General features: G+C 53.7%; 1 protein-coding gene across 1 annotated transcript; it reads left to right on the top strand.

The window, feature by feature from the left end:
• LMCD1 (LIM and cysteine rich domains 1) lies at positions 1-27,920 on the top strand. The gene is made up of 6 exons (XM_071549665.1): positions 1-61; positions 13,733-13,821; positions 15,150-15,405; positions 19,969-20,298; positions 24,851-25,066; positions 25,883-27,920. The coding sequence occupies exons 2-6, from the start codon at positions 13,733-13,735 to the stop codon at positions 26,039-26,041; spliced, it is 1,050 nt and encodes a 349-aa protein (XP_071405766.1). The 5' UTR covers positions 1-61; the 3' UTR covers positions 26,042-27,920.
• Position 27,921: the final 1 nt, after the last annotated feature.

Below are 27,921 nucleotides of genomic sequence, written 5' to 3'. Positions count from 1 at the left end.
GTGGCGGCGCCGGAGGGAAGGAGAGGAGAGGAAAGGAAAGGACGGAGCGAGCGGAGAGGAGGTGGGTCCGTGCGGGACACCGGGAACAGGGACCGGGAACTGACACCGGGTCCGTGCGGGACACCGGGAACAGGGACCGGGAACTGACACCGGGTCCGTGCGGGACACCGGGAACAGGGACCGGGAACTGACACCGGGTCCGTGCGGGACACCGGGAACAGAGACCGGGAACCGACACCGGGTCCGTGCGGGACACCGGGAACAGGGATCGGGAACCGACACCGGGTCCGTGCGGGACACCGGGAACAGGGATCGGGAACCGACACCGGGTCCGTGCGGGACACCGGGAACAGGGATCGGGAACCGACACCGGGTCCGTGCGGGACACCGGGAACAGGGATCGGGAACCGACACCGGGTCCGTGCGGGACACCGGGAACAGGGATCGGGAACCGACACCGGGTCCGTGCGGGACACCGGGAACAGGGATCGGGAACCGACACCGGGTCCGTGCGGGACACCGGGAACAGGGATCGGGAACCGACACCGGGTGCGTGCGGGACACCGGGAACAGGGACCGGCAACAGGGACCGGGGCCGTGCGGGACACCGGGAACAGGGACCGGGAACAGAGACCGGTTCCGTGCGGGACACCGGGAACAGGGACCGGCAACAGGGACCGGTTCCGTGCGGGACACCGGCAACAGGGACCGGTTCCGTGCGGGACACCGGCAACAGGGACCGGCAACAGGGACCGGTTCCGTGCGGGACACCGGCAACAGGGACCGGCAACAGGGACCGGTTCCGTGCGGGACACCGGCAACAGGGACCGGGTCCGTGCGGGACACCGAGAACCAGCCGTGGGGCCGGGCTGAGGGTCCCGGACTGTGCCCCCCTTCCCCGGGAACCATCCGCGGGCAGGAGGTGGGTCTGGAGAGGGGACCGGGCTGTGCGCTGCCCTTCCGGAGGTGCGCGGGACGGGCGAGCTCGCACCGGGCACCGGCTCGGCTCAGAAGCTCCAGGGTTTCGGATTTTTTCCCCATATTCTTCCCCTCCTGGGTTCCCCTGCCCCGCGCTGTCTCGGCAGCTGAGCAGGGCTGGGAAGGGACAAGCCCCCTCAGTTCGGGGCTGAGACAGGACAGAACCCCCACTCCGGGCCGCCAGGGGACAGAGCCCATCCCTGAAGTCCTTCCCTCCTTCCTGCCCCTCCATGGGCACATCCACCCGTGCGGGGCAGCCCCAGCCCCGCTCTGGCACTGCCCAACGCTGCGCCTGAGCTTGGCTTATTTCGGTACAAGAAGTTATTTCACCAAAGCTTTTGCTGGAAAAGCAACTGTTCGTGGCCCGAATTAACTGGTGTAAGGCACAGCTGCCCTGAGTTGGGGTCCTGGGGGACTCACTTGTGCCCTTCCAGACCCTCTGGAAAGTGTTGGCTCCAGGAAATCCCAGCTGTGCCACAATGCCCTTTGATGGGGCAGAATAGCCGGCAGCCCTCCTGGCATGGCACTGAGCTGGCTGGAAGGGATTCTGATTGCCAGATAAAAGCCAATGGAATGGGCTGTCAGGGAGCAGCTGCTTCCACGACCTTCCTCTCTGCACCTTTGTCACTGCGTGGTTGGGGGATGAGTTCAGCACCCCTTGGCAGCTTGTGATTCCATCCCTTGGTGCCAGGTGGTACTGAGTGGGCAGTGCCAAGTGCTGTGCCCTGGAATCAGCATCCATGGGTCTTGCAGGGTGCAGGGGCACCTCTGGCACCTTCCCCATGGGGGATGCTGCCCTTTGCTGTGAAGTTTCTCTCCAGTGCTGACCTTGGGGACCCCTCCATGCCTGTCAGGTTGGGAAGGTCAGCCCCTCTCTTGTTGAGATGGAGCCCCTTCTGTCCTGTAAGGTTGAACTGAGCCACTTCTGGATCCCAAGGAAAACTTTTCCGGGTTTTACTGCAAACTGGCTGCTCCTTGCAGGATGCCCCGGGCAAAGGTTGGTGTTTGGCAGCAGGAGTTGCTGTCTGTGCCTGCTCTGGGTGACTGGGGCTGTGTTGTGCTCTCTGCAGAGCTGGGCCCCTGCTCTCCCTGTGCCCTGCCTGACAGACCCGATGCTTTGAGCTGGGACTGAGGAATTTCAGGATTCTTCCAGTACTGCCACCTTCCTTGTCCCTGCTGACCTATTGGCTGCCCACCATGGGGACACCGTCAGGGCTTGGCATGGGCAGCCGTGCCCAGTGTGGCACTGCAGGGTGACCCTGTCCCTGCAGGTGTGCAGGGGGTGGCCAAGGTTTGGTGGGACCTGCTGGGAAGGGCTCCTGCTGTGTCACCCCCAGAGACTCTCAGTAGTGTGTCCTCTGCCATCAGGTCCCTGCTGCTGATAGCCCTTGGGCATGTCCACAGGGTCCTGACTGCCCCAGCTCCCGTGGAGAGGGCAGCTTTGGGTGCTAGCTGGAGCCCTCGGGAAGTGTGTGAGATGGAATGGAGATGGATCCTGCAGGAGTGAGAACTGACCCTTTCCACTGGGGTTGTGTGCTGGCTGTGGGCAGGCTGGCTGTGCTGGCAGCAGCTCAATCCCTGCCTTGTCTGGAGCAGGGGGCACTGAAAGGGGCCAAGCCCCTGCCAGCAGCCCCAGGCTGGGGGTCCCTCGTGGGAGGGGGCACAGGAGCAGGGCTGGATGTGGACAGTGAGGAGGGCTGAGCAAATCTGTGCTGTGGGGCAGAAACACACCCTGGCAAAGCTATTTCTGCACTGGACTCATCTCCCAGGAGTTTTTCAAGCATTGTCCTCAGGGCACGGAGCAGTGAGAGCTCACAGTGCACCCCAAAGGGCTCAGGGATGCAGAAACCAGCAGAGCCTTCCCAAAACATGTGGCTGGATCCTCAGCTCCTCTTGGTGAAGGGCAGAGGATGAGACGTCATCTTTAATTTCACTTAAATCCATAAAGGAAAAGCACAAACTGTGTGCAGTGGAAGGTGTAGTTCTGCTGGGGACCCCCCTTGGGCCTGGGAGACCCTCAGGGCCACCTGTGGGCTGTGCCAAGTGTAGCCCCCGGTGGGTGAGGGGGTGATGCCCTGGTCTGCAGGGCCCTGCTGCCCAGTGCCAATCTCCCCTCACCTGGACACAGCAGTCAGTAACAACAAGAAGTCCCAGCTAGTTTGTACTTCAAAAGGGATTTGAAGTGACATAATGAAAACAAGGAAAAAGAATAATGCAGACCCAGGACCAGTGTCTGAATAATCTGCATCCAAAGACAAATGGGCGTCTCCACAGTAGACGACTGTTTAATTTCCTGAATCCTGAGATGGGCACTTTTTCTGGGCATGGCGTGGAATGCTGTCAAGTTTTAATTTGGCTTGGCAGTGTCACCCAGCCAGTCTGAGCAAGCTGGGGAAGGGAAGTCTGGAACTCATTAGGGCTTGTTGCAAGGGCCCGAAATTTGCTTTTCAATCACTGTTGGGTTTAATTATTGTTGATGTCTTGCCTGGCGTATTCTGGACTCTTTCTGAGGAAATGAAAGCAGCGTGAGCGGGGCAGCGTTTGTTCGTCTGGCACGGGGCTTGTTTAGATTAAACTCTAAATGGAGAGTTAGAGCTCCAAGCAGAGATAGTGTGAGGGCTGGCACGGGTGGGTGCCAGCGGGGCCAGCTGGCAGGGCAGGCACTGGGTACTGTTCTCACTAAACTGTCCCTTCTTGTCAGGAAAACAAAATAACCCACTGAGCTAAAACCACCCATCAAAGCCAAGGTAAAGTTGGCTCAGCGATTACAAAATTTGATTCTTTAACTTTTTCTGTCTTCAATTCTTTAGCATGGGACCTGAAACCCCCCGTAGGAGCCTGTAGGACAGGAGAGAAGTGGAGCTGTTGCAGGAATAAATGGGCTCCAGGGTATGCTCTGGGGGCCTTGGGGAGAGGCAGAAACTCCCTCTCCAGCAGCAAAGTACCTGGATGGCTGAAAATCCCTCTGCATGTATCTGCAGATGTGGATGGGAGTGCTGGTAGGGATTGGGAGCTTGCCCTTGAGAAAGTCCAAAAATTAGAGCTTTTAAATCTTGAGTAATACATTGGAGACTCAGCTTTTTTGTGCAGTTTTTCATAATCTGAGTCCCTTGCTCAGGGTGTGCAGGTGCCTGGGCTGAGCCCTGAGCTATTCTGCCCACAGAGTGGCAGGTGCCCAGCTCTGTGGGGAAGGATGCTCAGCTCCCAAATAACGGGGGACTCTGCTCAGAGATTTTCTGTGGCACACATCTGGGAAGGCTTTGTGTCCCAAAGCACCACCAGCAGTTTGGGCAGGCAGTGGTGAGCATGGCCAGAGCTGTGGCTGCAGAGCCAGCCCCAGAGTCCTTCAAACTTGCTGCTGCTCACTTGTGTAAACGCTGTCAGGGCTGTACAAACAGCCTTAGCCCTGCTGTGGGCAGCTGGACCCAGGAACTTTTAACAGTTACACCACTGGGAGTTGTTTGTCCCTTGCAGCTTTTTCATCCCTTCTGGCTGGAGTGCCCACCAGCAGCAGCTCAGTTTCCACGTGGGGTTGGTACCTTCTCTGCAAAGCCTCCTTGTGACGGGTGGGGGTCCTGGTGTTGGGGACAGGTCACACACACGTGGCTGGTGGCGTGGGGAGATGGCTGTGCCCAGCTTGGAAAGCTGGTTTGTCCTCATGGCACTGAAATCCCAGCTCCCAGAACAGCATCCTTGTGTTGGAGCCCAGGGGAGGAAGCAGCTGTGACAGGGAAGCAGATGTTGATCTTAATGCAGAAACCTGCTCTGAGCAAGTATTTATAGACATGAAATCATAAAGCAGCACAGGGGTTAAGGAGCTTATTTTGGGACTTGGACTCAGAGCTAAATCAAGTCCCATAAAATACAATTTACAAGTTACAAAATCCCTCTGGTCCTGCAGGGAGGCAGTGTCTGGAGTATTTGTTTAGGCTGAGTTTTTTTCTCTTTTTTTAAAAAGGAAATATTGTATTTCAGCCATTCAGGAAAGGCGGTGCTTGGATGTCCCAGCCTGGAGCTCCTGTTCTGTTCAGAGATGGGGCTCAGAGAGAGGGGAGGGTTTCTGGGCAGCTGTTTGCTTTTACCATCTCCCTGCTCCTAATGCTTTGACTCCATCACTTGGTTAGGGCAGAGGAGCAGAAGAGAACACAGGCATCCAGTCAAACAGGCTTTTGGTTGACTGTCTTGCCAGTATTTGGGCTGGCACAGCCCCTCAGCTTCTGCCTTGGGGTTCAGGGCATCACCAGCCACAAGATTCACTTGAATTTGTTCATTTGCTCTTTCTGGAGGCCTAGAAACGTGTTGCTCAAAGCCCCAGAGACAGTGGGCAGGCATTGGAATGGCCTGCCTGGGGAGGAGGTGGATTCTCCGACCCTGGAGGTTTTTACCACGACTGGACGTGGCACTGAGTGCCATGATCTGGTAATCAAAGTGGGGTTGGATTAAGGGTTGGACTTGATGATCTCAGAGGTCTCTTCCAACCCAACTGATTCTATGATTCTCAAGGCTGAGTTTGGGTTTATAATTAAGCCCAAATATCTGGAGCACTGTCTGGCTTCTGGAAAAATCTGTTCATCTGAATTTTCAGCATTTGCCCTTCTCTTATCATTAATTCACACATTGTTAGTGCAGAAAGGAATGTTGCCAGCTATGTGCTCTTGGAAGAGTGAGGTATTTGCAGAGGCCCTGGTTGTTGGAGCTCTGAGATCCTGTAGGTTGGGATTTGGCAGCTCCATTGAAATAGTTCTTCCAGTATTTATGCCTTCTCCTGGTCTTTTTGTTGCAGAAATAAAAGGCAACAAACTTCTTACTCTGCAGAGTTTAATAAGTGCTTCTGGTGTTCCAGATGATACCAACCCATTCACTGGTGCCTTAAATCCCATAGAGAGAATCTGACATGAGAGACAGCCTTTTGTAAGGGATTTTTTCCCCCTGTGAGTGTGGTAATTGGGATAACTGCTTGCTCAGAATCTGGCAGGAAAACAAATTGCTGGCAGGTCATGATTACAATGGATGTTTTCTGTCTATGAAAATGAGAAGAAAATAGATCAAAACAGCCCTTTGCTGTTCTCAGAACTGCAGTAGTGAGTGTGTGTGTTGGTTAGTGCACTTTTAAGGGCAGTTGTTTGCCCTTGCATGGATTTACTCCACTTGCAGATGGTGTCATGGGGCCCTTCATGAAATTCAGCACAGCCCTGGGTGTCCCACTGAGGTGAGTCCTCCTGCAGCAGGTCCAGGGGGTGTTTTGGACTGTTCTGTACCAGGACTGGGTGTTGGCTCCAGAGCACACCTGAGTCTGGACTTGTGTGGACATCAGGTACAGCCAAGTAGGATGTTGACCTTTAAGATCCCTTTCAGCCCAAGTCATTCAGTTTGTTGGTTACCAGCAAGGGAAAAAATTAACAATATTATGTAAAACTGTTGGCCAACTTCAGATGTTCCAGGAGTGGCAGTTCTGCTGTGGCATTTCTGCTCAGGATGAGGCAGAAAGAGAAGTCTGCATCCCAGGAGCACCTCAAGAGCTGATATTTTTATCCTTTGCTTGGTCCTGCTGCTGTAGGTTTGCTTGCAGAGTCCCAGGGCAGGAATGTCTGGAGGGAGGGATGCCTGCAGGGCTGGCATGTGTCACACTGGTGCCATCAGACCTCGCCTCTGCCTGATAAGCAGGAGCAGCAACACCATCCCTGATGAATGGCAGAGCAGTGGAACCAGGCAGGGCTCTGGCATTGAGACCCAGGGAGGATTAGTTCCAAAGAGAGGATGAGCCAAAACAAACCCTGAGGTGACTCAGGCTGAGCTCCTTGTCCTTCAGCACAGATACGGGGATTTCATCCCACCCAGGGCTGCTTTGTTGGGTTCCTTCAGGATCTCACTTCGTTTTTGTCTTAATGCTCACTTAAGAGAAGTTCAGTGGGTGGCACCACTTGGCACCTCCAGCAGGAGCCTGGGCAGTGTTGGCTCCAACATGAGTACCTGCAGTGAGCTCAGAGTCATCTCTGCCAGCGCTTGGAGCTGGAGCAGTGCTTGCCCCAGGCCACACTTAATGCTTGATCCTGAGGAACAACTCCACAATGGAGCTTGTTGGAACTTCTCAGCTCTCCCATGGTGTGTTTGAGGCTGATTTTCCCCAGCAGTTTGAGAGGCAGGAGACCCTCTTGCCCAAGGGATTTATTCAGAGGTTTTCCCAGATGAGAAAGCTACCTAGGATAATGCTGAGTGAGACCCCCTGCCCATCCAGAGCAGGAATTAAGGTGCTGGAGGCCAGGCTGATACTTTGTGAGGAGAGTTCAGAGGTCCCTAGTTTGGGTGAACAGGCTGCTGGGTCACTGTCCCATCGGGGGGAGAGGTGGGGCAGGGAAGGGACACTTGGGTGCCACACGTGGCTGTGTACAATGAGGCATTGCACCAAATCTGCCTGTCTGGACCCACAGCAGGAAGGAAAATGCAACCAAAGGGGCTTTCTGTATGTGCAGGGTCTGGAATCATTCCTGGCTTGACTTGGATGTGTTAATGTTGTGTTGTTGGGTTTGGCTGATTTTTCCCTCAGCCCATCTAAGTCCTGCTTCACTGTGACTGGTGGTGTGAGCATTCCCAGAGCGTGCAGTGACCCCCTCATGGGGTGGAAACCTCTTCTGCTGGATGTAAACCCTTACACCCTCCTGTTATTGGAAATCCTCAAGGAAGTTTGAGCTGGCTCCCTGTTATTGTGCAAGCTCAGCTCTATTAAGATCAACTAATGATGCCAAACTAACTGCTATCCATCCCTATCCCCAAACTCCTCAGCAATCGTGCTTAGCAGACTGGTCCCACCCATGTGAATTTTGTGTGACTTTTCCCTTTTCCTTTGTTCAAGGGTCTATTTTAGTTAGTTGTTAATCTCCAAAATTCTTGCAGCTGGAGGAACCCACCCAAAGGGTTCACGTGGTCCCTCAGCTGCCCTGAGCTCTCTCGTGCCACGACTGTTATTTGGGGGTGGGGTATCCAATGCCAAGGCTGCAGGAGGGTCTTCCAGAGGCTGCAGGGAAGGGCTTGGGTGGAGCTTGTCATGGGTTCTGGGGAGTGCTCCGACTGCAAGGAGAGGTGAAATGAGGACCTCGGCTGTGAAGGGCTGTTGTGAACTTGGAGTAACTTTTTGGAAACCAGCTTTTCCTCTTCCCTCCCTAAAAAGGAGGAGGAAACATACTTGAGGTAGTTACGTGTCTCCAGCACCGTTTTCAGTCTCCAAATACGGTGTTGTGCAATAAGTGCTCTTGGGATCCAGAAGCCTCTGTGGAAGCAGGAGGGCCCCCCTTCCCTGGTCCCTCCTGGAGATGTGACCATGGCAGGGTGTCCCCAAAGCCCTGCTGGGGCCTGCGGAGCTGTGGGTGACTCAGGTGGCAGTGCCAGGGGGATGTTTGCCCTTCACCCCAGTTGTGGATGTGCCCTGATGACACTCCTGTTCTCCCACTACACTGAGCACAGGAGTCAGAGCAGCTGAGTCCAGCCTCGTGTCCCATCAGTGTCTGAGGAACCAGGTCATGCAGGAGAGGGGGTGTAACTGCCTTGATGGTCCTTAATAAATGACCATGGTGGCCAAACTTGCCAAAACTCTGAACCTTATTTCAGGCCCAGGTTTTTGAGGATGCCAGTCCAGATTAACCTGCCAGCTGGGCTGGTGACCATCCAGGTCCCCTCCACAGTGGCCAGTGCTACTGTTGGCCAGAGGAGTGTCCAGGCTGAAGCCACCCTGTGTTCCCTTGTGCTCCATGGTGTGTACAGCCAATGGTGAGTCCCTCCTGCTCAGAGATACCGTGGCTTTCCAAGGGAGTGTGGACTAAGCATCTCCATAAGGATCTCCCTACCCCAGTTCTTATCCCTTTGTCACAGTGACTGATGGAGCAGCTGAAGCTGGCTCTGCTTTCCTGGTTCCACTTTCTTTGTCACTTCCCCAAGTCCCCTGGTCTGTTCTGTGCTCTCCCAACATGGCACATGCTGCTGCTTGAGGTCACAGCTCATTCATCAATTGTGTCTTGACCCTGTGCCTTGTGCATCACCAAAGAGAGATGATGCAGGCAAGGAGAAGTCTAATGGCAAGGGAAAAGGAAGCAAACTAAGCACCACCAAAAGCAGGAGTCAGGTGTGTGGCTGCATCATCCTTTCACAGCATCAGAAGTGAAGGTGGTGCCTCTGGATGGGGGCACCAGGCTGAGGGCAGTGAAACAGCCCCGAGGCATGTGCTGGGCTGGACCCTGGCCTGCTCATGGCTCCTAACCAGAGGTCCATCTCACCAGGCCTTCCTGGGAAGGTCAGTGTTCCTTTCCAGAGGAGTCCTCAAGCTCTGAACAAAGGTGGAGCCACGTTTGGGTTCTTCCTTGTCACTTGTCATTATGGGCTCTCTGTTTTCCTGCTGTTCAGCAAATGGATGTCCCTGCCTTTGGCCAGAGGAACTGCAAACCCTGGTGTGCTACCAGCGTGTTCCTGAGACTGTTCAGAGATGGGTTTGTGGGTGGAATGGCGTTGGTTTCCTATCATTTCACTTCCCAAGAATTTCCTCTGCCCTGACTTGCTTTCTCTCTTCTAACAGCAAGAATGTTCTGAGGCACAGAAAGCCAAAAGAGAAATGTTGCAAGGAGTGTCTATCTAGTCCTGGTGAGCAGGATTTGCTTTTCTTTAAGCAGTTTGTTGACACAGGCCTGGGTTTGGCTTTTTATTTTTTTCAAGCATTACAAATGTCTTCACACTCTTTATCTGAAGGTGATGCCAAAGTTCAGCTGCAGTTCCCAGATTGGCTTGGGCATAGGTGGAGCCTGAGGTAGTCAGAGCATTTGTTTCACATTTTCTTACTGGGTTTAGGTCTTTTGCAGCGTCTTGCAGAAAAAAAGTGTCCTTTTATGCCTGTGTGGGGAGCTGGAGCAGAGCAGTGAGGAGCAGCTCTGTATCTGGGAGGAAGTGCTGCTGGCTGGGCAGCATTGCCTGTTGTCTTTGGCCTCTGCACAGGGATGGGAATGAGAGTGGCTCAGATCTCCCTCTGCTTCTGAGGGGGTGAGGAATAATGTTCTTCTCCAAAGAGAGACCTGGCTGGGCTTTCAGAACCCTTGAGGAGACACTGCCCAGAGGGATTTGAGCTGGCAGAGTATGGCAGTGCCACAGCCAGTGGGCAGTTCCCCCTTCCACACATGGAGGGGGCTTGTGTGTCTTCACTCAGGCTGCTCCTGGTACCCTGGTGAGGTCTGTCTGTGCCTCAGGGGTGTCACCTGAGCAGCAGTGAGGATGAGCTGCCTTCTCAGTACCTTTCCATGCTGCTGGAGACCTGCATCTCCAAGGACAGAGAGACCTGAACCAGCTCAGGAGTCACAAGTTGACTTGAGGAGCCCCCAGTTTGCACAGTGTTTGCCCCATGTGTTTTGCTGTAGCTCCAGAGTGCCCTGGTGAGGAGCCTCCTGCTACCAACACCTGCCAGCAGGAGTTCCCAGGGTGGTCATAGAATCCTGAAATCCGAGAATAGTTTGGGTTGGAAGGGACCTTGAAAATTATCTAGTTCCAACCTCCTGCTGTAGACAGGGGGGACACCTTCCACTAGCCTAGCCCAGGGTGCTCCAAGCCCTGTCCAGCCTGGCCTTGGACACTCCCAGGGCTGGGGCAGCCACAGCTTCTCTGGTTGTACACTGGAGCTTCTGGTCTCAACGGTGTGTGGGCTGGTCCTGGCTAGAGCAGTGCACAGGTGGGAGGGTTGGGAACCAGGTCTCCCACATGTCTCAGGCTGTGTGTGCCCAAAAGTAATGGCCCAGAATTCCTTGGATTTGTCTTGAGGAAATGGATCCCCAGTTTTGTAAAGACCAAAGGCCCCTGGGGTCAGGAGTGCTGGTCAGACACATCCATCCACCTGAGCTGGCTGCTCAGCCACGGGGGGTGGGGGAGCACCTGTGGGACCCCAGCTCTGCCCACAGTGGGCTGCAGGATGCTCATCCTGCCCTTGGCAGAGCACAGCCCTGCCCAAGCCATCACTGGCAGTGTTTGGAGTGAGGGGCAGTTAACCTCGATTAAACTTGGACAGGAGCAGGAATTGTGTTTGGACAAGTAGAATAAATGACCAAGAAAGGGGCTTGTTCTCACTGAAGCAGTGGAGTGACACACAGGGTTTGTCTGCAGGGGGAGGTCACTGGCTGGTGCAACCCCAAAGGGCTGCAAGTTTTTGCACTGACACTTCCTTGGACTCGGAAGTGCCAGGTTGTTTTGGGGGCCCATGTGCTGCTTCTTCTACTGACCACACTTGTCCCTGTGCCTTCCACTTGTGTGTAATGAACAGTGAGTTTATTTAATCCAGATGTTTGTATTTCAGATAAACCAGCACTCACAGTCACTCAGCTTCTGTCTGACTCACTAAGATCAGAGTCAGTTAAACCCATCAGTCAGTGGGTACCTGGCACACTGCTCCAGAACTGGCAGGATTTTGAGTGTTAGGTGGAAATCTCCAATGCCTTTATCCCTCCTGGAGAGCTGGCACATGGCTGAAGAACCAAAAACATCCTCTCTTTCTGGATATTAGAGGCAGGGGTGGAGTTTTGGGCATGTTATGGTCATTTTTAAGATGTATTTTTATTAACTCCTGTGGTGAGAGGTCTTTTCACTGGCTTCAAATTATTGGGACAAACTGCAGGTAAAAATTGAGATGAAAATTACAGGTGAAAGGTGAGGCAGAAGTGAAATAGCAATCCTGGGGCCAAGGGAGCTGAAATGGGCCATTTCATACCCCCTGGGCTCTGTTTCTCCAGGTTGAGCAGCCTTGTGTGAAGATATAATAGTTCTGGGCAAAATAAAAGGCATGTAAAGGCCTGTCATCTACCTCAAAACTGGCAAAGAAACATCTGGTCATTTCTAGAACATCTGTTTATAGAAACTTTGCCCTTGTTAGCAAGTTTTAGTTGTTTCCAAGTCAATGAAATGTCTTTCTTGAGTGCCATCAAATAATCTCTTCCTCCTGAAAGTGCAGAACGAGTTTGAGTGTCAGAGGAGACCCCCAGGTCCACGCAGGAGCTTTGAGGAGCTGGTGCTGGCAGTGGGATTGGTGGATGCAGGAGGAAGGAAGGCTGCCAGCATCACCCCTGGCATTGCAGCTGGGTAGAGCTGCAGAGGCTGGAGCTGCTGGACAGAGCTGGGGCAGCCCAAGGTCCCCATGAGGCTGGGGAGCAGCATCTCTTCTTTCACCTGTTCCTTTACTGCTGTTGATCCCTCCCTTTGAAAACAGGTTTTGGCAAGGGCAGCCTCTACCAGCATAACAGAGATTTTAAATAGTGTATGATCTTGTAATGAAAGACTGTCACAGCTCAGAGACTCACACAGGCTGGGCTCAGGTTCCGTGGGCAGGGACCAGCCTTCTCCAGCTCTGGAAACCTCCACAGCCTCTCCTGGAGTCTGAGCTCTTGAGCTGCTGCTTTGCTGGAGTCTGAGCTCTGGAGCCTGTCCCAGGACCAGGGAGCTGGACTTTGATGGCCCTTGTGGGTCCCTCCCAGATCAGGATATTTTATGATTCTGTGGTTCAGGCAGGCTCTCAGCTATGAACAGCCAGTGCTAGGGCACAAGCTCATGGCTCAAGGGGAATTAAAGATGTTCCACAAAAGCTTGATAGATGGGAGCAGGCCCCAGGAAGGGTGGGGAGGTGTGAGCCCTGTGGGTGCCCCGAGCCCTGTGGGAAATGCAGACTGGGAGGTGCAGAGTGGGCAGAAACCTGCATGGGGGGATGCTTGGCAGTGCTTGGGCACTGAAGGTGTTTGTTGCAGTGGTGGGTGGTGGATCAGACCCTGTACTTGGATCTCTGCTGGCACAGAGTTGGATGTGCTGGGCTGGGTGATGCTCCTGTGGTGCTGCCACTGCTCCTGCTGGGGGTGGGACTGTCCCTGTTTTCCTTCAGCTCATTTTTACAGGGAACAAACATGTCTTTGAGACAGGAGCCTGACAGCTCATGTATAAACATCCAGGCTGAGATAAATTCAGCATCTCCTGGTGTCACCTCACCCTGGTGCCTCCTGCAGCACTTTGTTTTTGTCTCCCACTGTACCCTCCTGCGTTCCTCACATTCAGAAAGCTGTGTTTGATAAATTCATGGGACAGACACTAAAATAGGTTTATTTTCCAATGTTACTGGCTCCTGGTGTGGATTTTTGCTCTAGTCTCTCTTGGGAGGTTGTTTGGTTGTCTCTGCAGCAGTGAGCACTCATGGACATGAGTGACTTCCTTCTGTGTTCAGGGAGCAGCACAAAGTGCAGCACAACCACAGCCCCCAAGTCCCCTCCCCACCACCTCCCCAGACCCTTTCCCCACTGTTGTTTCCTGTTCACTATGGAAACCAGCCATAAAGCCCAGTGCCAGAGACATGGAAATGTGCCACATTCCCAGAATACCCCTGGAGAAAGACCAAGGGGGTCCAAGCTGCAGAAAAGCAAGTTTAGCATCAGGTTATGGCAACACACCTCCATGGTTCCTGTGGGATCTTCTGACTTGCTCAGATCCACGTGCAATACACAAGCTGTATAAACTGGATCAAAATGACCTTTGAATGAGACCTGAGGTCTCTGTGGATGAGGTTAAGTTGCCTGTCTAGTGTGGGTATATTCACTGGCTTTGATGTGCCAACCCCTTCATGCTGTTCCATCTTTCCCCACTTTGAGCTGAACACCTTCATCCCAAGCATTCCTAAATAAACTTGTAGCAGGGCTGCATGAACATGGTCAGTTGGCATCTGGGAGCTGCCTTTCCAACTCGGTGTCCTGCTGTTTTCCAGATGTCTGGGAGCCAGTCACAGCTGGGCAGGGGAGTGCCCTGTTTGCGCTGCCGAGGGACCTGCGCAGGCTTCGAGCCACATTCCTGGAGGTAACGTCCTGGCCTGGAGGGGCCCTGCCTGGCTGTCACCTTGTCCACGGGCTCAAGGCTGGAGGGTGACCAAGAGCCAAGGGCTCCGTGCTGTGTCGGGTCCTGTCCTGCCTCCTCTCAGCTGAAATGTTGTGCTTAGTGCCAGAACCTCTCATTTGATACTTGTATTCTCAGTATTTCCTTTTAAAAGCACTGATGTAAGTGAATAGGCACCAATGTCAGGAGCTGCTGGGAGCTGCCCAGGGTGGCAGGGCAGGGATGGAGGGGGCAGCTCCCTGCCCTAGCAGGACAACAAAGGGGCTTTGAAATGAAAGCCAGTGCTACAGATGTCACTAATTAAAAGAGAATTAGTGCCCCCTGAGCTGCCTCACAAACACTGGGCTCCTTTTGTATGCCTGGAGAGCTCGGGGGGCTGTGGGTCCATAGCAGCAGCACAGGGAGTGGTCCAGCTGTGTTGGCTGCAGCTCAAATGCCTTGGACACCTTCAGCTCCCAGCTCTGGTACCTCAGCTGGGTGAAGTCTAGACTTTAAAACACTCAGCTGACAGAGAAGTACTTTTTGACTTTTTAAATTGACTCCACTAAAGGCTGGTTTGACTCATTCTTGTTTGGGAATCCTGCTGAAATCCTCAGGGTTATGTCAGAGTTACTCTGTCCCTCTTGCTATAAGTGTTGGATGGCCAGCAGAGAGGGGCCTTACACACTTGTCTGTGGGATTTATAGCTATTGCAGTTCAAATTATAGTCAATTAAGACTCAGTTCCTTCTAGCAGTCACTTTTCTAATGGCATATAAAGCTTCATAAGAGGTGAAGCTGGTGCTGAGCTGTTGGAGTCTGGGGAGGAGACCTATCTCCAATTCAGTGATGCTTGAAAGGGTTTTTGAAGTCCAGGGGAAGCAGCAGCTCTCTGCAGGTGGAAGTTTCTGTAGTGACAGGATGAGGGGGGATGGTTTCACACTGACAGAGAGCAGAGTTAGATCAGATATGTGAAAGGAACTCTTCACTGTGAGGATGATGAGGCCCTGGCACAGGTGCCCAGAGAAGCTGTGGCTGCCCCATCCCTGGGAGTGTCCAAGGCCAGGCTGGACAGGGCTTGGAGCACCCTGGGCTGGTGGGAGGTGTCCCTGCCCATGGCAGGGGTGGGGTGGGATGGTATGGGCTTTGAGGTCCCTTCCAACCCAAACCATTCTATGAAATTGTACTGAGCCTTTTGTCCAGTGTGTGTTTAACCCTTGGAAGAGGCTGATGCTCCGTGACTGAGCCACTGAGAACCACTTGCCTGCTGAGCGCAGCTCCCACCCAGAGGGTGATGTCTCTTGTTGCCCACAGGAAGATCTGCAAGGCGTGCAGGTGCAGCCAGGAGGAGCACAGCCTGAGCTCGGAGCTGGAGGATGACCGGCGGATCGGGCGCCTGCTGGCAGACTCCCAGTACTCCTCGCTCACCGCGCGCCTCAAGGGCGGCGACGGCGGCCGCGTCTACAAGAGGAACCGCATGATCGTCACCAACCCCAACATCTCGGGCAAGGACCCCACCTTTGACACCGTCACCTACGAGTGGGCGCCCCCAGGGCTCGCCCAGAAGCTGGTGAGGCGATCCCTGGCCTGGTGGGGGGTCACTGAATGGGAACAGAGCTCAGCTCTGGAATGGAGTTACTGGGGAAAACCAGTAAATCGTGGCTTGCCTCAGAGGGCAGAAATGTACGGAGCACTCTGTGTTTTGGAAAACCACGGGAATAAGCAGAGTAGGGAGGAGAGGGGGATGGAATGCCTTTCAGGGGTCTATAGGTTGGTTTACATTTCTAGGAGAAGTTTTAATGGATTTTACAACCAGAAAGCTCAGTCTTTCGGGAAAGCTCCTATCCAATAAAAGTGTTGCTGAGGAGAGATCCCATCCCTGCTGTCCTGCAGCCCACACCAGCTCCAAAGCCCCAGGGTGGGTGTGGGAGCCATTCCTCTGGGCCACCTTGGGGTGTCTGCACTGGGCAACCAGAGGAGCAGAAGGGGGCAGCGTGAGGCTGGGTGACTGTGCCATCTGGGTTGTGCTGGGCCTCCCATCTGCTCACAGAGAGCATCCCTTCACTGCTGGAGGATGCCCCCCCCCCGGAGCAGTGGGCTCAGACTCCCTTCCCAGAGTCCCTCATGGTCCTTCACACACTCCCTTTGGTGAAGAGCAGCAGCCCATCCTGTTCCAGCAGCTTTGTGGAGATTCCTGTCCCCGGGAACAGGAGCAGGAAGGCTCCTTGTGCCAGAGCATGTGAGCTGGAGCACAGCTGAGCTCTCTGCTGAGGGTGTCCTGCCTGCATGGGCAGGAGCTCTGCCCACCACTGCTGTCACAGGAACCTGTCCCACATCCAGCTCTGGATGGAGCTAGGAATTTTTTTTCCTTACACTTAAACATAATCTGGTCCAAATGAAAAAGATTTTGTTAAGAGAACTCAGGGTAAAAAGGAGAGAGGGGGAGTGGGGTCCTGTGCCAAGGCCTGGATCTGAAACCAAGCCCCCAGTCCTGTTCCACTCCCTCCCCTGCCCCATTTCCTTCCGGCCAAGCTGTGTGGGAAGGCATGGAAGTGGTTTTTGGTGTGTGGAAGTGTGAGCCAGCAGAGACTTTTTGAAGGAAAGCTTTTAACTGGGTTTTCACTGTGCTGTAGTATAAAACCACTCTGTATTCCACTGTCAGGAGTGGACAGGGAAGAGCTTCTGCAGCTCAGATGAAAAAAATAGCTTAAAGCTGCTGAAACTGCTGATTTTTTTTTTAAGAACTGAGAATACAAATGTGGAAGTGCAGCTGCAATCCCCAGGGACAGACTGGGTAATTCTTCTTAAAATCCAGTTGCCCTCTGCCCCCTGGACAGGCTGACGAGGCTGTGAGCTCTGCTGGGGATGCACTGGGGGCTGACTGGGGCAGAGCTGGGCTGACCCATCATGGTGCTGCAGCCACCTCTTCCTTCCTCTGCCCTGGCAGGAGCTGGCCCAGCAGGAATATTTGTTTCCCCTGGAAATGCAGAGACACTGAGGAGTCTGGGGACATGGGGCAGCCCAGGCACACTGGAGGTGCCCCCATTCCCCTCCTGCAGCACCCAGCTCCATCCCTGGGGTGCTGGCAAGGGGCAGCTCCAAGGGTACAAAATACTGCTGTTTAGCTTTTATAAAGAGAACTCAGTGTCTAAAGGGGGGATATGGAGCATAATCCTGTGCCAAGGGCTCTGTCTGTAAACAAGTCCCCCACCCAGCCCCACCTCCCTGAAGGTGGGAGGTCAAAACATTTATGAAAGCTCTTGATCTCTTTATAGTGCCTGGATGTGCTGGAATATATCTTGGTTCAAATAAACAGTGTTCAGGAGCTTTGGAGACAACCTTGATAAATTTTGGCTTGAGGATCAGCTTGACAAACTTTGAGGAGAGGAGCTGGATGTCAGCCACTCTCAGGGCAGTGTGGAAGAGGTTTGGGCCAAAAAGCTGTTAGTGCATAACTGCCTGGCTCCAGTGCCTTCCCTCTGAAGGCAGGCTGGAAATGGGGAGGGCTTTTAACCTTGTTGTGCTGAAGTGGTTGGTCGATAATAGCAGGAAGTTCAGAGCACGTTCTCATTAAGCTCTGCCTGGAAAAGTCATGAAGTAGATATTGAGGGTCCTCAGGGAGAGTGAAAAGAACAGATCATAAAATAGCTCCAAAATCAGTAGTGAACAGTGAAAACCTAAAATGCTCTTCCTCAAAATTACCTGCACTCAGGCAACATAGTGAAGCCTTGACTGTAACAATATGTGGTAGCAGCAGATGTGGCAACTTGTTACTGTTCTTTGTGTCAGTGTTTGGTGTCAGGTTGGATTTTTTTTTTCCCTTATCTTTTCTCTGGACACAACCTTGCCATTGCAGGGGCACATGATGCACTGAGTGCTGTCTCATGTCCCAGTGTACAGTGATTTTTACCTTGCACCCCAAGACACAGGGAAGAAGCCCAGTTTCCATTAAATCATTATCTGGTGCTGGTGCAAATTTCTCACCAGGAATTCTGCCCAGCAGCACTGCTCTCTGGCTCAGATTAGCCGAGGTGGAAGTGACTTGGAAGCTTTTCCCCAGGTGATGAGTTGTCCAGTGCTGTGCTGTGCAAGCATTTCTGTGTTTAAAAGCCTGGCCTGACCCAGTCCATGTGCTACAAACAGTTAAATCTCTTTGCTAATGTTTTTTAAATGGATTTCTCAAGTGCTGACCCAGTAAGAAGCAAATCTACTGCAGCTGGATGCTGGTCTTGCAGAGAATGGCAGGGAGCCAACTGGCTGCCCTGGTGCTCTTCACACTACAATAGGAAAAATGCTGGATTGGGAAACTCCCTTCCCTTATCCCCAGCCAGGAGAAGTTAACTGTGCAGATCCAAGTCCCATGAGCATTAACCCAGCCTGGGACAGAGATGGCTTTACTCTGACTTTAAGGTAGTGTCCAGTGGCCAGACTCTTCATGCTGGTTATTGTCTTGGCATTTCCCTTCCATGTCCCAGAGAATGGGTCACCAAATACCTTCCCTCTGCTGTGAAATCAGTAGTGGGGTGGAGTTAGGTCTGGTTGGTGTTCAGACCCAAATATTTAACTACTTTTTTCTGTAGGAAACTATTATTTTAATTGATCAAATGGGATCTTTTACTGTAAATTGTGCTCTGTGCAGCCCTGGGGAGCTCTGGGATGGTCCCAGTAAAGCCCCAGCCCCACACCCTGCAGCTCTCCCTGTCCCAGCACAAGGCAATAGGAAACTTGTCTTGGATTTTGATGCTTATGGGCTTTCAGACTTTTCAGCAACCTTGTTGTCAAATTACATGGAAAAGTGTCCTGGTAGTGCCAGTGAGGGAGGGTGTGCTGGGATTGGGGTGGGAGCCAGCAAGGCAGGTCTCTCTGGGCTGCTTTGCCTTCCTGGGTAGGCTGAGTGTTTTTAAACAGAAAAATAAAACCTCCCAAAAAGAGCCAACCTGTTTTCTGAGGATGAAGTGGTTAAGAACAGCCTGGCTGCCACTGTCATCTCAGCCAGCTCAGACTTTTCTTTCCAAACTGGAGGTTAAAACACCTCAAAGGGAGAAGGGAGGGGAGGGGCTCATTTTCTGCCCCCACTCCATAAGGTGAGTGGAGCATCTCACACCAAGTTCGTAATTCCCAGCCACAGGAAGCTCAGAGTAACTGGGTGCTCTCCCATTCCTATTCCCATTCCCTGCAGTAACTGGGTGCTCTCCCATTGCCATTCCCTGCAGTAACTGGGTGCTCTCCCATTCCTATTCCCATTCCCTGCAGTAACTGGGTGCTCTCCCATTCCTATTCCCATTCCCTGCAGTAACTGGGTGCTCTCCCATTGCCATTCCCTGCAGTAACTGGGTGCTCTCCCATTGCCATTCCCTGCAGTAACTGGGTGCTCTCCCATTGCCATTCCCTGCAGTAACTGGGTGCTTTCCCATTCCTATTCCCATTCCCTGCAGTAACTGTGTGCTCTCCCATTCCCATTCCCTGCAGTAACTGGGTGCTTTCCCATTCCCATTCCCATTCCCTGCAGTAACTGTGTGCTCTCCCATTCCCATTCCCATTCCCTGCAGTAACTGGGTGCTCTCCCATTCCCATCCCCATTCCCTGCAGTAACTGGGTGCTCTCCCATTCCCATCCCATTCCCTGCAGTAACTGGGTGCTCTCCCATCGCCATTCCCTGCAGTAACTGGGTGCTCTCCCATCCCCATTCCCTGCAGTAACTGGGTGCTCTCCCATCGCCATTCCCTGCAGTAACTGGGTGCTCTCCCATCCCTATTCCCATTCCCTGCAGTAACTGGGTGCTCTCCCATTCCCATCCCATTCCCTGCAGTAACTGGGTGCTCTCCCATTCCCATCCCATTCCATGCAGTAACTGGGTGCTCTCCCATTCCCATCCCCATTCCATGCAGTAACTGGGTGCTCTCCCATTCCCATCCCATTCCCTGCAGTAACTGGGTGCTCTCCCATCGCCATTCCCTGCAGTAACTGGGTGCTCTCCCATCCCTATTCCCATTCCCTGCAGTAACTGGGTGCTCTCCCATTCCCATTCCCATTCCCTGCAGTAACTGGGTGTTCTCCCATCCCCATTCCCTGCAGTAACTGGGTGCTCTCCCATCCCCATTCCCTGCAGTAACTGGGTGCTCTCCCGTGCCAGGCCATGCAGTACATGGAGCTGATCCCGAAGGAGCTGCAGCCGGTGGCGGGCACGGACGGGGCACTGCAGCGGCGCCGGCGGCTGGCACGGCAGCTCCCGCCGTACGACCAGGACCCGGCGCAGTGCCGCGGCCTCGCCGAGGGCGAGCACGGGCTCATGGAGGAGTTTGTGAAGAAGTACAAGGCTGAGGCACTGGGCGTGGGGGAGGTGGCACTGCCAGGCCAGGGCGGCGCAGGGAAGGACGAGGGGAAGCCCCAGGACAAGAGCGGCAACGGCAGCAAACCCCCCGAGGCCACCAACGGGGCCCTGGAGAGCACGGCTGGGCACTACGTGAGTACTGGGACTGGGACAGCGGGGTGCTGCTCTGGGCTTGGACAGCCTTTGGCAACAGAGCTGGTCTCAGCTGCAGGGGGGACAGGTGGCACCAGGCAGGGCGGTGTGTTCCTTGTCACCATCCTGCTCCCGTGGGCTGCTCCACCCCTGCTGCAGGTGCTCAGTCACACCGTGCTGTGCTTTGGTGCAGACCCTCTGCTGCAGCCAGCCCTGCCGAGCACAGGGGTCTGTCTGCCAGGGCTGGCAGGGCTCTCTCCCCTTCCCCATCACCCTCCCTCCACAGCAAAGGCCAAGGTGAGGGAATTCTGGCTGTAGGAGCTGGTGATTTCAACTTCGTAATCTTGGCAGCTCTGGAAGGTTGGGTATCCCTGGGTAAGATGGTTTAGTGGGCAGGGTGGTGTTTGGTTAAAGGTTGAACTTGATGAGCTTGGAGGATTTTCCAACGTTAGTGATTCTGTGGTTCTATGATGTGAGTCAATAAGGTACTTGCAATCAGAAACTGTTTTGTTGTAGTTAGTATTTCCAGGTGGGCTTCCAGCCCAGAGTGAGTGAAAGGACCACAAGTGACAGGAGGTGGTGGCTCAGTCCAAGTACCACAGATTTGTGAACATGGAGACTGTTCCCAGGGCTGTAATTGCTCTGGAGAGATTTAAACAGACACTCTGTGTCCCTGGGAATACAACTACATTTCCACAGGGAAACAGTTGAGATTCTTCAACACCCTTTAAGATTTATGTTCCCCCAGCACTGTCTGGAGTGGCCTCTGGCTGCTGAACAGATGCTTATCATAAAATATGGTGAGTGGAAATATCTTGTCCTGGCCCTTGTGAGGGTGACTTGCAGCACAGGATTTCAAGCTGAAAAAAAAAATGATGTCCAAGTGTTTTTAAGAGAATTTTCCTGCCATTCCTGCACTGAGGTTGTACATGTTAAGAGCAGTTTTCATTTTCAGTCCATATTGGGTAATGTCTCTCCTCTGCCATGGCCTGTTAACGTGCATCTGACTTGGAGTCCTGTGACACAGTAAAGATTTTCACTATTGCAACAAAACAGTGAATTGGACAGAGAATTCTAAGCTAAAAAAATACCCAAAAAAGGAAGGTTTCCTTTAAACATATCAATAAGTCATGCTAGTGATGAGGGTTTACTTAAACTGCAAGTTTGTCCTTTCAAATAAATAAATACGTAACTGTGATGTTACTCTCTGGTTTGAAGCAACATTTTTCTCAGGCACCAGCTGAAAAATGGAACAGCTTCCAAAGCAGTGGCAGATGCACTGGGACAGTGCATGGCAGACTCAGGAAGGACTGGCCATGGTGATCACAGACCTCCTGTTCCCCCTCAAAGTGCCCCCTGGGTTAACTTGATCTCCTGTGCAGGAATTAATGCAGCTGAGTGGGCAGGAACCAGCTGTGTCCCAGGATCTGAAATGTGCTGAACTTCCTGGTCTGCAAAGCTTCCCCAGGACTGCCCTGGAAGGACAGTTCTGCCATAGTGAAATGAGGTTGATTGCTTTACTGTGCACTGTGTGAGGGGAGAGTAGGGGTGAGCAGAATGGGTGGTAGGAAGGAGAGATGGATGCAAAGGGACTGAGAAATGAGAGGCCTGAAGCTGGTGACAGTGGAGGCTTTAGTGGTGTTGATGTAATTAGAGTTAAAATGCAGATCAGCACACTCCACATGTGGAGGTTTGGGTACCTCTGTACTTGTACCACCATCTCCTCTGTGTCCCCTAAAGTTTGGGTGCTAAACATGACCCCTGCTCCTGACTCTGAGAAAGCTCCCCTGAGCCTTCCTCCTTCATGGCTCTCTGGGGTGCTGTGGGTGATGCCTGGGGGTGCCACCAGGGACACTCCAGGACATGCTGTCCTCAGCTGGGAGCGTTTTTGTCCCAGCCCTCAAAGCCCTGCAGGATTCAGCCACGAGAAAGGCTCTTTGGGGCAATATGAGCACCTTTGGCTCAAGGGCTTAGAGGGAAGGAGGGTGCTGAGTAGCTTCTTTTGAAGGTCCTGGTCCTCAAGCAGCTCATGTGATGTTTCTGCATGGGGCCCATTAGAAGTAGGACAGAGACTAAATCTATGGGATAGCAAACTTTGTAGTCAGCACCAGCAGCTTGATGCCACCCTGTTGCAGATCCAGATGGGAGCCTCCATCACATGTTTATTGAGGCTGATGTGGGTAGGGATAAAAATTATACAAAACCTGCTACCCTTGGTCTAGAGCAGAGTGAAGCCAGAAAGCACTAAAGCTGCCCCCAAAAATCGGGCCAGGATGGTTCCCTGGGTGTCTGTGCTGGGCTGGAAAACCTCCCCTGGCACACTCAGGCCAGGTGTGTGCAGAACACTCAGGGCCCCTGTGAAGGCAGCTGAGCTCAGGCAGATCCTGAACTCATCAGAGCTGCAGAGAGGCATCACTGCTGTGTGTCCTGAGAGCTGAGTGTTCTCCACAGAGCACAAAATCATCCTTAACCCCCTCAGAAGTGGGAACTCTCTGGTGTTACAGTTCACTGCACTGGAATCAAATCAAAATGTGAAGCAATTGATCCCAATTAGCCATTGTTCCCAAAAGTGTGAGGCCAGCCATGCAGTGAGTGCTCAGGGGAAGGCTGGTGGTGTCTGGGAATGCCTTCCCTGGGAACTGGCACTGTGGAACAGGAGCTGCTGGAGAGAGCAGGCTGGGAAAACAGTAGGAGAATGGGACACTTTTTTGGCCAACACCTCTGGTAATTCAGCTAATAAAGTCTTCACTTCTCTCCCTCACGATGGAGATGTAAAAGGAGCACCAAGCTGTAATCCCATCTCAAACTGGAAGAGCCCCATTTCTGTAGTGTGCAAATGGCAGGGGATGGAGGTTATACAATGCTTGGGAAAAGCCCTGTGAATAATTTTTTCCCTGTAAATAATTTCCATAGAAAGAAACAGCAAAATAAGTTATTTTTTAACAGTTCTTGTTGGCAAGAAACTTGAGCTCGGGGTTGGAAACTGCTGTGTTTGTTCTCACTTTAGATCCTGCAAGATAAGCAGGGCTGGGATGGTGGATCTGTGGCTTCTTGGGGCTGACAGAGCAGAGGCAGCTGCAGAGTTGGGCTCTGGGGCCCCAAGTCACCCAAATTTGGTGCCTCAGGGAGGTATTGGAGGCGTAGGGAAGAGGCCTCAGTTCTGTACAGTGGGTGCAGGATGCCTTGGTGCCCATCTGTCCATGCTGCCAGTGTGCCAGGAGTGGTGTTCTCTGCCAGTCACCCCACACTGTTCCTGTTCATCCAGACCAGAAATCCTACAGTTTCTGTGCCGAGTTTCCCCTTCACTGACGTGGGGCTTGGAGTGCTTGGAAACGTGTCAGAGCCCTCCGTGGTGGAAGGAGCAGTGTCAGCAGACAGATCCCCTTTCAGCAGAACAGCCAAGCCAGGAAACACTCTGTCTGTGCTCCTGTGCTGCCTCTTGTCGTCAGACTGGATTTCCTGGGCAAACAGGAGGTGCCCGTCAGCACGGTGGATCCGCTCCAAGGGCTCTGCTGCAAGAGGTTCCAGCTGCTACTGAAGGGAGTTTCTTGTAGACAATGACAAAGCCCAGACTCGGAAGCTCTTACCCTGACCTGGGCTATGCAGCTTCAGTGGGAACTGGAACAATGAGCCACAGGCTCTGAGTGGAGCTTTAGAGCTGGCTCTTCACTAATCGTGGGATCTCTCTGCAGGCACAGATCAGCAGCCAACAGTTGGTCTCGTGTGTAATGTGCACGGATGCTGTTAATCTGGAGATTAGCCATGGCTAATTCTGGCTCTTTGGCCTGTTAGAAATGGAAAACACTGTTCTGAAACCTGTGGAGTGACATCTGAGTTAGGCACAGACAGAAAACAGTGAGAAAAGACCAGACTTCCTAATCTCTTTGCAGAATTACGTCTTTGACATGCTGCAGCCCTGCACTGTAGGAATTCTTAACTCTTTCTTGCAGAACCCTTGGATTTTAGTGAAGGTTTTAGCTTGGAGTTGCCCCAGAGGCCAGTCACTTGGCTGGTGGTGAGTAGTGCTGCTCTTACCTGCCCAAGGATCTGGCTGGAAGAAAGTGAGTGGTAGTCCAGGCAAATATATTTATAATGACTTCTAATTATAGGTAGCACTGGTCCAGATGTTTGCCCAGGATGTGGGGTGACAGTCCTGGGGACGCTGGTCCTGCTGGCTGTGGGTGCCCTGTGTTGCTGTGGGATGTCTGATTTCCACTGTCCTCCTCAGTGCTGTGGGACGTGGGGCAGCAGCACAGCAGGTGCTCCAGGATGTGTAGAAATGGGAAGCTCTGAGGACCTGCTTGGAGATGAGTTTGTTCTGTTTTGCTGCTGGGGCTTCTGCCCAGTTCTGTGGTTCAGAGCGATGCAGAGAACACATCTGGGAATGAAATATCCATCCCAAGATCTCCAAAATAGGTTACTCAGCACCCAGTCGTGCCCCGCGCCCATGAGCCAAAGGTGCTTTAACCATCCCAGAGAGCTTTCCAGTGGCTGCAGTCCTGCAGGTGTTATCGAGGGACAGCCCCGGCTCACTGGCTGCCTCTCCCTGCAGCGCTGCGAGACCTGCAAGCAGACGGTGCCCGGGGACTGCCCGGTGGTGTTCGCCGCCCGCGCCGGGTACGCGCGGCAGTGGCACCCGGCGTGCTTCGTGTGCTGCCGCTGCGCCGAGCCCCTCGCCGACCTCATCTACTTCTGGAAGGGAGGAGCGCCCTGGTGCGGCCGCCACTACTGCGAGAGCCTCCGGCCCCGCTGCGCCGGCTGCGACGAGGTACGGCCGCCAGAGAGCCCCTGGTGCCCCTGTGCCAACCAGTCAGAGACCCCCTGATGGCCCAGTGCCAACCAGCCAGACCCCCTGATCCCCCCTGTGCCGGGGCAGGGACTGGCCAGAGACCCCCTGATACCCCTGTGCTGGGATAGGGACTGGCCAGAGACCCCCTGATCCCCCTGTGCCAAGGCAGGGACTGGTCAGAGACCCCCTGATCCCCCTGTGGTGGGGCAGGGACTGGCCAGAGACCCCCTGATCCCCCTGTTCCAGGGCAGGGACTGGCCAGAGACCCCCTGATCCCCCCTGTGCCAGGGCAGGGACTGGCCAGAGACCCCCTGATCCCCCTGTTCCAGGGCAGGGACTGGCCAGAGGCCCCCTGATCCCCCTGTGCCAGGGCAGGGACTGGTCAGAGACCCCCTGATCCCCCCTGTGCCGGGGCAGGGACTGGCCAGAGACCCCCTGATCCCCCTGTGCTGGGCTAGGGACTGGCCAGAGACCCCCTGATCCCCTCCGTGCCAGGGTAGGAACCAACTGGTCTCTCTTTACCCCTGCCAGTGCCAGGATCCAGCACAGGCTCAGTCAGAGCTTCTGAGCACCCTTTTCTAGTGGAAGGTGTCTCTGCCCATGGCAGGGGGTTGGAACAAGGTCCCTGTCAACCCAAACCATGCTGTGATTATTTTATGTCCACATTCCAAAAGCCTGACCAAAGGTTGATGGGCTTGATGGGAGCTGTAGGGCTGGTTCTCCTGCTCCTGCCAGGCTCCGGCGTGGTGAGAAGGTGGAAATAAGCAGTTGTCTGTCTCTCTGTCTGTCCCACAGATCATCTTTTCGGAGGACTACCAGCAGGTGGAAGGGCTGGCCTGGCACAAGAAGCACTTTGCCTGCCTGGAGTGTGAGATGCCACTGGTGGGCAAACCCTTCGCCCTGGCCAACACCAGCCTCCTGTGCACCATCTGCAGCCAGAGCAAGCGCCTCTGAGCCAGGGCCCCACGGGCACCCCGAGGTCCCACAGGACTGGGGGCATTTGGCAAGTACAGGAGAAGGTTAAAGAAACTCGAGCCTGAGTATTCCCTTGCATCCAGCACAGCCTGAGGGGAGTGTTTCCTTGGGGTCCTCTTGGATCTGGCAGGGAACCCTTATGCCCATGGGTGGGAGGGGCATGCCATACTGGCCAGGAGGAACTGGAATGAGGGGCTGTGCTGTGCTGGTTTCTATCAAGTCTGTCCAAGCTTCTTATGACTAAGATCCTGCAATAGTATTTTGGAAATAACACATCTCAACAGTAACTTCTGGCATACTAAACCTACAGTCATGGTCAAACCCAAGGGGTGTCTGTGGTTTTTGAACTCCTTAGTGGAATCAGGTTGACAGGCTGCTGTGGCTGTGTCAGGGCAGGGGCTTGGAGGGATTTGATGAACTTTCTGAAAGCAAATGGTATAAAATTGCAGCCAAATGCAGCTGTAGCTTTGTCCTCTGCATGTGCAATGGTGCAAAACCAAGGAGTGGGCACACAGGGGGTGGGTTCACCCCACTGAGAGGGGCAGGGCACAGCTCTGCCTGGGCAGCAACTGGCTCAGCACATGGAGCTGCAGCCACAGAACTGGAACACAAAGAATTTTGTGGAGAAACAGCTTTCCAGCCTGAGCTGCCTTGGGGGGCAGGAGGGTGTGACCCTGAGATGCTGCAATGCTGCTTTTCCCTGTAACACATCCATGACCCCTCCAAGTACCAGGGAGCTGTACCTTCCCCTCAGAGCCAGCAGCACCTTCCCCTGGGCTCTGCCCTGCTCCTTGTCCCACAGCTCTCCTGTCCCCTCTTGGGTCTGGGGGGAGTGACACTATCCCAGGATCCAGCACGGAGACTCTGAGGATCCCATTTGTTCCCTGCATCCAGCCATGTCACTGAAAACATCAGCTAGTCCAGGCCCACAGGTGTCCCTGTGCTCAGGCTGTTCTCTTATATTAAATGTCTACGTTATTTCTCAGAGACCTGGAATATTTTCTCACCAAGGTGAGTGTGCAAGGAGCTCACAACTGCTGTGGTTTCTTTCTGCTCAGAAGACACTGGTTTCTCCTCACAGCCTGCTCCATTCAGTGAGTGTTAAATAACTTGGAGATGAGAGCTGGGTGGTGCAGGGTTGGAGCAGGTGAGCTCTGGGCCCTCAACCAACACCTGCCTCAGGGCTCAGTGCTCTGCTGCTGGAGGAGAGAAAATCCACCACTGCTGGAGCAGGTCAGGTGAGACCCATGTGGTGTAGGGGATATCTGGGTGTGGGTGCAAGAGCCTCTCCTGCCTCCTCCAGCCCTGTGCACAGCCATTGGGGGGTGGAATTCCTGGGAACACTGGGGTGTTCAAAGGGACTCAATGGGAAGGTGCTGCTGGAGTGGAGCAGGGACGTCCTGAGGTGCAGAGAGGGGGGAGGTCTCTCCCAGCCCCCCACGGGTGGCACATTTGCTGCTCAGGAATCAGCATCTACACTGGAGCACTTTAGAGTCTGGATTTTCCAATGGCCCCTGTTTTTGTGGGGTCCCTCCTGCCTGGGGAGCTGTGGGGGAGCAGGGGAACCCCTTCCACCACAGCCAGGGTTAAAAACCACAAGACTCAATGGGTGGCAGTGGAGAAAAAGTGGTTGTTTTCCTGCAGCAGAAGAATGTGTGCAGTGTGTTAACCTGTGGGGCTGCAAAGGACAAAGCCCTTCAGGTCCTGGCCAGGGCCAGGGCAGGCAAGCACAGGGACTTTGTGCCTCCTGCAGGAACAATCAGCTCCAATTTAAACTCACATGTTCTGTAGAGATGTTCTAAACCCAACTGATAATACATGAAAATGTTCATAAAGCTTTAAATAAAGTATTTCTGGAT

This window comes from Pithys albifrons, chromosome 3, assembly GCF_047495875.1.
Source record: "Pithys albifrons albifrons isolate INPA30051 chromosome 3, PitAlb_v1, whole genome shotgun sequence".
NCBI lineage: Eukaryota > Metazoa > Chordata > Aves > Passeriformes > Thamnophilidae > Pithys > Pithys albifrons.
The sequence above is the reverse complement of the archived record's forward strand: the minus strand, read 5'-3'. Positions and strand labels throughout refer to the sequence as shown.